Source organism: Cynara cardunculus, unplaced genomic scaffold, assembly GCF_001531365.2.
Source record: "Cynara cardunculus var. scolymus isolate 2C unplaced genomic scaffold, CcrdV1 Un_Scaffold_5666, whole genome shotgun sequence".
Taxonomy (NCBI): Eukaryota; Viridiplantae; Streptophyta; class Magnoliopsida; order Asterales; family Asteraceae; genus Cynara; species Cynara cardunculus.
Window position 1 is genome coordinate 7,934 of NW_020202523.1, and position 10,327 is coordinate 18,260.

The window sequence follows — 10,327 nt, forward strand, 5'->3', positions numbered from 1 at the left end:
TTTAATAATATATATTTTTTATAAATATAATAATTAAACATTATGTTATTCTGTTAGAACTCAGTGATTATCTTAATTATATTTTAGATTTTATATATTTAAAATGAATGTTTATTTTATATTTAATTATGTTTATCTATAGTTAGTTACGCGAATTTAAAAATGGAGCTTTAAGAAGTTGTACTTACGCACGATTTATTTGTAAAATATGAATTTTAAGTAATATGCATCAATATACGGTACTTCATGCATAAAAAATGGTTTTTAAGAGTTTTTATCAAATGCGTTATAATATAGTATAGATATAATAAACATTATTAATTCACACACACACATATATATATATATATATATATATAAATAATATAACAGACTATACTATATTATGTACATATATAAATAAATTTTTATTGAAGTTATATGTATATTGTGGTGGGTTGGTTTGAGCTAACCCAACTTAATTTCAACCCTGTTAATTGACGGTTTAACAGTTTGGAGTTAATTGAATTGTTAACGGGCCGGGTTGAACGATTTGACATTTTCTGTACACCCTTACGTAGTATACCGATGTATATCTCTATTGATAATAAGTTTTTTAATGTATGTGGGTGCTAATTGGCTTTATTAGGTATGCATATACGGATAAATACTTGTCCTAAAAATAGTTGTAGACAAGAGTTGAAAACCATGAGTGAGCTCAACAATATAACTATTTTCTATATTTATACAAACAAATACAAGATGTGTAATTGTTGGAAGTAAATACTCGGTTTTGATGACGACGTGAACCCGAAACAAAAACAACAATCTTGAGGTTCCAACTGAAGTTAGGGGTTGGTTGGAAGTAATAAAGATCGATGCACGCATGAATAGCATTCCTGGTGACGTTGGTAGTTGTTTCATTCTCAAAAATAGGCACACGCTCGGAAGGAAAGCCTTCAAGATTATCAAGGAGATCAACCGTGTAATTGATGAGAAATCGACGGATCACCCAGAAAATAACGATGGTTCTAATAGATACCGATGTTTTTCAAGAATCTACCAATGAGTCCAACAAAATCCGATGTTTTTAAAAAGATTATTCAACACTAACCTATTATTATAATGTTTAAAAATTTATCCAAGCTATGGATGGGGACTAGGAATCGTAAATTCGTTCTTAATTGGGATAGTTGGACATTTTCTCCTTACCTTATTTAGTCTCTTGGTTTATCTGTGGTTTGTTTGTTTTTGGTTTGGGCCTTGTTTTGTGGACATTTTTTGGTCTTGTTTCCTTAATTTTTTGTTCTTTGTATTGGACTCTTGTATTTGCTTGTGTCTAGCTTCTTGTTGGATCTGTTTTTAATCTATTGGTTGGCTTGGTGAGGGTGATGACCATGCCGAAGCTCTCTCCCTGTCCTTCCTTTTTGCCTTTAAAAAAAATATTTTTTTTTGTTTAAAAAAAAATATGACGTAGACAATAAAATGACAAATTAAATAAAGTGTTTTTATTAAATATTTTAAATAAATAAGAGTAGATTATGAAATAATTGATTACAAAGGTTTTTGCATTAATTTTTTATTTATAAAAATGGATTTTTGTTTCTAGTATTAAAAAAAATCTTTTAATGAAAAGATGTTCATAATTAAAGTTTGTTTATTCCCAAAAAAAAAAACAAAAAAAAAAAAGTAAAAGTGGCTTAATCACCTATCACAAATAGTAAAAGTACTGATTCATCCATCACTCGTCTGAATTGACAGGCTGCATCCCCCCAATTAATCGGGTAATGTGTTTGACCAAATGTGATGTATTACTATTTATGTTATATTATATAATTATTTTGTGGGAAATACCAAATCGCCGTTGGGGGCGATCCACGTCATCCCATCGTTTTCGGGGGCGATCCAATTTATTATAAGTACCAACTTTTTATTTCATAATTTTTCATACATTTTTTTTATTTTCTCTTCTCATATATTTTATTCTCACAATCCTTAACCCTTCAACACAATAAATTATTACAATTCTTAATCCATTAAACACAATCAATCATCACAAAACATGAAATCACGTCAAAGCGATAATGTTTTTGTGTATCTTCGAAGTGGCGGTTTATTCCAAGAGATAAATGGTGTGTTAGAGTACCTTCCGATAAGCTCCCCCACATGTGTAATACGTTTGTCTTCGCCAATAACGTATTATGGGGTCATCAAATGTGTGATGAAAAAGTTAAGTTTACGTGGTCCTTTCAGTTTATTTTATAAAACGAATACGTTATATAAGTTAATGGACGACGATGATGTGGTAATCTTCCACAAAGTCATTCGTCAAAGTTTACCAGAAATGTTGACACTATTTGTGGTCGACGATGGAGGTTATGGAGGAAATCCATCAAGTGCAAACCTAGGCAGTCCAAACACTTTTTACCCCGGTGCTGTAAGCTGTGAAAATCCAAGCACATTCTTCCCCGACGTTAACGGTGCAAACCCATATGATCCAAGCACACTCTTCCCTACCGGTTGTGCTTATGGTGTAAATCAAAGCACTTTCTTCCCTAGTGGGGGCAGTGGTGAAAATCCAAGCACCTTCTTCCCTTATGATGCCGCTGGAAATTCATATTTTGAACAAAAAGTTACTGTTCAACCTGACAGTTATTTTGTTCAAGATTTGAACATGTCTCCGATGCAGTCTCCCAACCCGTACCGGATCCGGTCTCCCGAACAGTCAAAACCTTTGTGGGAGGTAGATATGACCGAAGATGTTTCTGTTGCTACCGAAATTTTGAACATACCCGAAGACGACGATAACTCCGATCCTGAAGAAATCCAGCCGGTAAGGAATAGTTTTTGGGGTATGCCCGACCCAACACCTTGTCCAGACCCAGTTATCAAAAGTAGACAGGGAAACATTCCCTACCAGCCTACATCCCATGTCAAAGTTCTCCAAACCTTTGACTCGAAGGAAGAACTGAAGCTCGCAGTGGGATTAAAGTGCATTCATGAAAATTTTCAGATGAAGGTAAAGAAATCTTCCAAACACAGGTACGAGGTGGTGTGTCACTCAGATTCGGACTGTGATTGGCGTTTAATGGCTGTCTCCATCGATGGTACCAGTATGTTTCAGGTACGGAAGCTCCACGATGAACACCCATGTTCAAGGTCCCAAGTGCACCCAAACCACCGTAATGCGAATAAAAAGGTTTTGGGTCATATATTGACAGGGAGTTTAAAGGATTGTAGGAGAGTGTACCGTGGTAAAGAAATCATTGAAGATGTGAACCAACGGTTCAACATTAGCATCTCCTACCACCAAGCATGGCGAGCAAAGATGTATGCCTTGCAACTGTTGAGGGGGACCCATGAATCGTCGTTTAACCTACTCCCGGTTTATTGTCACAATCTGAAGCTAACAAATCTGGGGACTGTGACAGAGATCGCTGTTGATGGACTTGGACGATTCGACATGTTGTTTGTCGCACTCGGTTGTTCGGTAATAATTTTTGTCATATTTTTTAATTATTGTTATAATTTTATGTTCTGAAGTTTAAATTTTTAATCTCGTTCATCTGCAGATTCGATCGTTTCTAAAACACATGAGACCGCTTCTTATAATGGAAGGTACCCATCTGAAGGGGCCATACGTTGGCACCATGTTCTTAGCGGTTGGCATGGATGGAAACAATGGGATCGTACCCATTGCAATGGGAGTGGGGAAGACAGAAAGTGGCCCGTCATGGACATGGTTTTTACGTAAGTTGAGGCAGTGTATCAGTGATGTTCCCAATTTAACCTTCGTAACTGATAGGGCTGCCTCTATCGACCTGGCCATACGAACTGTATTTCCTAACGCGCACCACGGACTTTGTTGTCGGCATCTGAGCCAAAACCGCTGCCTAACCTCCACAAAAGACAAAAGGAAACAGTGGATGTTCTGGGAGGCATGCAAAGCTTACAGGTTGTCGGACTTTGAAGCAACTATGGATTTGATGCGGCATAGTCTACCTAGAGCCGCTCAATATCTTGAGGAAGTTGGTTACGTTAGATGGGCACGATCGCACTTCCCTGGATTGCGTTACAGTGCAATGACTTCCAATAGTGCTGAGTCCGTCAACTCAGTAACGCGGTTTGCACGCTATCTTCCGATAAAAATGTTAGTTGAATTTTATCGGGCGACATTGCAACAATAGTATTTCATACGTCAGCATAACGAAGGTAAATTCAATCATCCTTTCACTATATGTTTGATTATGTAACATATGCTAATGATATCAAATATTTGCAGCGCAAATGATGAATGCAGTGACTCCTTGGGCGGAGGCCAAATTAGAAAAGAGAACACATAGGGGCGCAAATTGGAAGGTATATCCCATCAGCGATTTGTTGTTTGAAGTTGACGACATGTATAAGAAAGGAACGTGTGATTTGCATGCTAAGACTTGTACATGCATGCAATGGCAACTTTCTGGAATAGCTTGCGGTCATGTGATATATGTTGCTCGAAGTTTAGATATTCAAGACTGCAGTCAATTCTGTTCTGTTTGGTTCAATTCCGACTCTTACCGTGCAACATACGTGGAGGAAGTCATTCCCCTTCCACCAGAAGTTGAATATGTGTTGCCCAACGAACGTTTGACCGTCCTACCGCCTCCCTTGGACATACAAAACTCAGGCAGGCCACGTAACCGCGATCGTATCCCGTCACGAGACGATGAACCAATAGTGAAAACTTGCAGTCGATGCAGCCAGATTGGACATTTTCGATATAATTGTCCGAGTCCGATGCCAGCTCCTAAGCCGACGCACAGAAGTTCGAGTAGTCGTCGAAGATCAGTTAGTCGTCCAAAGCGATTGTGGTCCGTCTGAACCTGATACTACATAAGACTATGTATTTGATACTTACGATTTAAGTAAGTAAATGTACGATTTAAAGTGTAGCTTTGTTGTTTTAATAGGAAATGACAGTTTGATTTAGAAATGCATGAAACTTAACCATTAATACATAGACGAATCAACTGAAACAACATGTATTTTCAAACAACACATATATATTTACGTATAAAAATAAAGTAAATGAAACTTAACATATATACGTATATATGTGTATGTATTTAAAAACGTACGTATATTTATGTACGTATGTATGTACGTATTTTGGTACGTATATATGTGTATGTATTGACATACGTACGCATATTTACGTATCTTTACGTATGTATGTACGTTTTTTTGTATGTATGTATATACATACATACATTTCGATAACAAATCGAGAATAAATTACGGTAAAATTTATATATATAGGGATGCATTACGTAAAACAACACACACATATATATATATATATAGGTACAAAAATTGAAACTTAACATACATACGTATATATGTGTACATATTTAAATACGTAGAAATATTTACATATATTTACGTACGTATGTATGTATGTATTTTTATACGTATATATACATGTATTTTCAAACAACATATATATATACGTATAAAATAAAATAAATGAAACTTTACATATATACGTATATATGTGTATGTATTTAAATACGTACGCATATTTACGTCTATTTACGTACGTATGTATGTACATATTTTTATACATATATATATATATATATATATATATATGTATTTTCAAACAACACATATTTACGTATAAAATAAAGTAAATGAAACTTTACATATATACGTATATATGTGTACGTATTTAAATACGTACGCATATTTACGTCTATTTACATACGTATCTATGTACATATATATAGATGTATTTTCAAACAAGACATATATATTTACATATAAAATAAAGTAAATGAAACTTAATATATATACATATATATGTGTACGTATTTAAATACGTACGTATATTTACGTCTATTTATGTACGTACGTATGTATGTACACACACACACATATATATATATATATATATATGTATTTTAAACAACACATATATATTTACGTATAAAATAAAGTAAATGAAACTTAACATATATACGTATATATGTGTACGTATTTAAATACGTACGCATATTTACGTCTATTTATGTACGTATCTATGTACATATTTTTATACGTATATATGTGTGCGTATTTAAATACGTACGCATATTTACATATATTTAGGTACGCATATATGTACATATTTTTATACGTATCATGTATTTTCAAGCAATATATATATATATATATATATATAATCATCCATGAAAAAAATGGTTTTTATCGAAGAAAAAAGTTTAAAATACAACAAACTAAAAAAACCAAAAAATCATGTCATTTTCGTTAATCTTTATTTATTTTCATCTTTAAATGACAATTACATTTGTTTTTATAAGTATATATAATAATTATATACAACAATGCAACAAATAAACTCACACATCCACCTCACATTTGGTGATGTTTGAACCCATGACCTCTTACAAGGCCAAAGACTACGATACTGCTAAGACAAAGACCATTTGATACACATTTGTTTGTTATTATCATGTAATTGTCATTTGAATCTAATAACTAATCATTAGTTTCTCTTATCAATCCCATTTTAATCTGAAAAAAGTAATGTTTAATCTTTTATAACTGGTTTATTGTACTTGTTATCGATCTAAATACATTTTCGAAGAAATGATATACTAGGACTTGGTTCAAAAATATATTTAGAAACTTAACTGTTTAAAATATAAAAGTTGATTACATTTCCTTGATTTTAAAAAAATTAAGGATATATTTATTCAATTTTCTCTTAAAATTAAAGATTTATTCATTAAAAAAAAACGTAATCTATCAAATTACCGTGATTGGTTGGATTTTTTTAAATATTACCTCCATTATTGAAAACCCAAAATCCAAAGTGTTGTAACTTGTAAGAAACCAAAATGAAAAAATGTTATTATATATATATATATATATATATATATATATGATGGGTCATTATACAAACTTTTACATTTGTACAACTAATACAACTCAATCTCAATCGTCCATTTGATTTGATTAATATGTGATTTCATTAAAGTTTTGATTGTTTTCTAATATAAAATATTGATCGTAATTAATGATCTTTATTCATCTTCCATAAATATTCAAATCATAATCAATGAACTCTCATAATTTCAATAAACATTTCAATATATTAGGTTGCATTTGTTATACAAATGTGATGTGTTGCATTTTAAAAACGAACTCATATATATATATATATATATATATATATATATATGGTATATTTCTTTTACAACCTTGTGTATTTGTACAACCCTTACAACCCAATTAATTAAGATATTTATAGAAATGATGAGAGTTAATTTATTATGATTTGAATATTTATGGAATATGAATATAGTTCATTAATTATGATTAATACTTTATATTAGGAAATAATCAAAACTTCTATAAAATCATATATTCATCAAATTAAATGGACGGTTAAGATTGAGTTGTATTGGTTATACAAATGTAAAGGGTTGTATAATAACTCACCCCTCTCTCTCTATATTTGGTATAGGGGAGGAGCCACCTTTGGAGCCAGTGGGGAAATTGGATCCCCTTCAAACTTTAAAAATAAAATTTGAAATAGTTTCCAAAGTAAATCACCACCTTGAAATTTTCTGTATTTATATCAATTTTTTTTTCTTCCTTTATAAATGCCAAATTTTTAAAAGGTTATAAAATAAACACGTCTTATTTTATTAAATACACTTATTATTTTCTAGTTATATTATTGAGCTCACTCATGTTTTTCAACTCTTTTCTACAGCTATTTTTAGGACAAGTATTTATTAAAAGACATAAACTTTTAGGCACACCCTAGATAAATTTTCTGGCTTCGCCCCTGTATTGGTGCTCATGGGTTGGGTTGATCGGGTTGAAGACATTTGATCAATTCAGCCCAATGCTTGTGGTTTGAAAAATCTTAACCCAATCCAACCCAAACGAAAGTGCAACCCAACCCAACCCAAACCGTACGAGTTGGTCGGGTTAGTCGGATTGGTACTTTGGACATTAGAATATTCTTCTAACCTTGAATATGTTATTATCTCTACTCATAATTTATTTTTCATCAACCATTTGATACAAATTATCTATCATTCTTACGTATATCACATTCAGTTAATTTTCTTAATTTACGTATATATGTTTAAAATTACTGAACATATATACGAATGAGTTATATAGAGATATGAATAAATTGAAAAGATGTGTATATGAAGAGCGTACGTGATAGTATTATTGTCTAATGCATATATTAATAAAAATTCAACAATCATATTAAATCCAATAAATAAAATGATATCAGGTTCATCGGGTTGAGTTGAGTTCAAATAATAGTAACCTAATATCAACCCAGTACCTACGGTTTAAAAATTTTACAACTCGATTAGACATCGGGTTGCTTCGGGTTGAGTTATTTCGTGTTAGGTTAGATTGAGTTCATCGGGTTGGTCGGGTTTTTGAGCACCCCTATTGCCCATATCCCACTAAAAACAAATTACTTTTACCCATAAAAAATCACCTAGTAAAATTTCCGTCTGTAATCACCGACGTATCACCCAGAAAATATCAATGGTTCTGATAGATACCAATGTTTTTCAAGAATCTACCAATGGGTCCGATAGAATCCTATGTTTTCAAGAAAATACCAAATCACCAAGAAATGTAATCCGTCACTGATTTGAGTTTACCACCAACAATTTAACCACTAACTTTGGTGACGAATCACCCACTAAATACATATGGTTCTGATAGATACTGAAGTTTTTCAAGAATATACCAATGGATCGAATAGAATCTGATGTTTTCAAGAAAATACCAATCTCCCAGAAATGTAATCTGTCACTGACTTGAGTTTTCCACTAACAATTTAACCACCAACTTTTGTAACGAATTACCCTTTTAGCAACTAATTTTCTAAGAAAATATCCATAAGTAAAAAGTCTTCCGTTTAGTAATTTTTTTTGTGAGGAAACGAGGTCGTTTAGGTGTTTAGCAATAGATTTTTTTTTTCAAAAATATTAATATTAAAAAAGATGCTCAGAATTAAAATTTGTTTTTTTTCCAAAAACAAATCACAAAAAAAGCCACCTATCACAAAAAGTAAAAGTGCCTCACTCACCCATCACAAAAAGTAAAAGTAGAGGCTCCATCACCCACGTGATTTCATTGGACAATGTGTAGGGTTAAGTTTGTACATTATATATGGGATCTAGAAACTATTATGATTGGAGCACACTTAGAAGGGTCGAAAAAATTTCGAAACCGAACAATTCGTCCGAATCAAAAAGGTTTCGGGTTTTTATTTTCAGGTTTAAACTATTCGGTTAACTGAATAAAGATAATTGATCGGTTGAAATAAGCTAGGCATTGACCCTACAATTTATATTTGTTGAGTGAATATGACTTGTATATTTACCTTTTCATATGTGGTATTGAGTATCCTGCTTACTGAAATGCAATGATGTGGTGAAGAGTGATTTCTAAGGCTTATTTTTAATCTTTTAGTACTCTTCTTAAGATGAGCACCCAAGGAGAACTACCAACTAGGAATTATTCTTTCTGCCTGATCATATAATTCACAAATAACACTTGGATCTTTAATTGTCTTGCGTACTGCTTTTCAACACAAAATTGCAAAATTAACCTAACATTTCCATTGGCAAAATTAACCTGACATTTCTATTTGTCTATAAAATTGCAAAATTAACCTAACATAAAACATTTACCAAAATACCAAATCATCAATTGTGAAGCAAACAACAAAATCAAAGTCATTCAAAATTAAATATTGGAATTTAGAAATCAAAATTTTTACTCAAATCAAATTAGAGACTGGAGTAGGTAAGCAGACTACGTGAACTGTGAAGGTGAAGGCGTAAACTGTTACCGTGTGAACTGTGAAGGAGAAAGACCAAGGAGGGGACTTCATAATTTTATTGTTGGGCCCCAACCAAATTAAATTAATAACTACAAATAAAAAATAAAAAGTTGGGCTTTCTAAACAATTTTTTGTTGGGGGCCCAGGACCCCAATGGTCTCCATGTGCATCCGCCCATAGAGATGGCCAAATGGGCCCGGTCCGGCTCGTAACCGTCGGAGGACCGGAACCGGGATTGAAGAGGGACCTGAACCAGCCCGGGACCGGTATGGACCGGTTGTGGACCGCCGGTTATGAACCGGTTATGAATTTTAACGTTTTCTAGGACCGAGACCGGTTAAGACCGGAACCGGTTATGTAACCGGTTATAGGACCGGGCCGGCCCGGTCAACAAAAGTCAATGTGTATATATATATAACAAAACGTATTTATAAAATTAAACGTATATATATACATATATATATATAT

At 32.7% G+C, this 10,327-nt stretch overlaps 2 protein-coding genes across 2 annotated transcripts; both read left to right on the top strand.

The window, feature by feature from the left end:
• The first annotated feature begins 2,266 nt into the window (after window positions 1-2,266).
• Window positions 2,267-4,166, top strand: LOC112504462. Its single transcript, XM_025108403.1, has 2 exons — window positions 2,267-3,469; window positions 3,552-4,166. Exons 1-2 carry the CDS (start codon window positions 2,267-2,269, stop codon window positions 4,164-4,166), a joined length of 1,818 nt encoding a protein of 605 aa, XP_024964171.1.
• A 100-nt stretch (window positions 4,167-4,266) lies between these two features.
• LOC112504463 lies at window positions 4,267-4,842 on the top strand. Its single transcript, XM_025108404.1, has one exon. The coding sequence runs from the start codon at window positions 4,267-4,269 to the stop codon at window positions 4,840-4,842; it is 576 nt and encodes a 191-aa protein (XP_024964172.1).
• The last annotated feature ends 5,485 nt before the right edge of the window (window positions 4,843-10,327 follow it).

Excerpts from the sequence above, each read along its gene's own strand:
- LOC112504462 (XM_025108403.1), top strand. The coding sequence starts at position 2,267 with ATGGACGACGATGATGTGGTAATCTTCCACAAAGTCATTCGTCAAAGT. Across the intron at positions 3,470-3,551 it reads TTGTCGCACTCGGTTGTTCG|ATTCGATCGTTTCTAAAACA; the intron begins GTAATAATTTTT and ends GTTCATCTGCAG.
- LOC112504463 (XM_025108404.1), top strand. The coding sequence starts at position 4,267 with ATGATGAATGCAGTGACTCCTTGGGCGGAGGCCAAATTAGAAAAGAGA.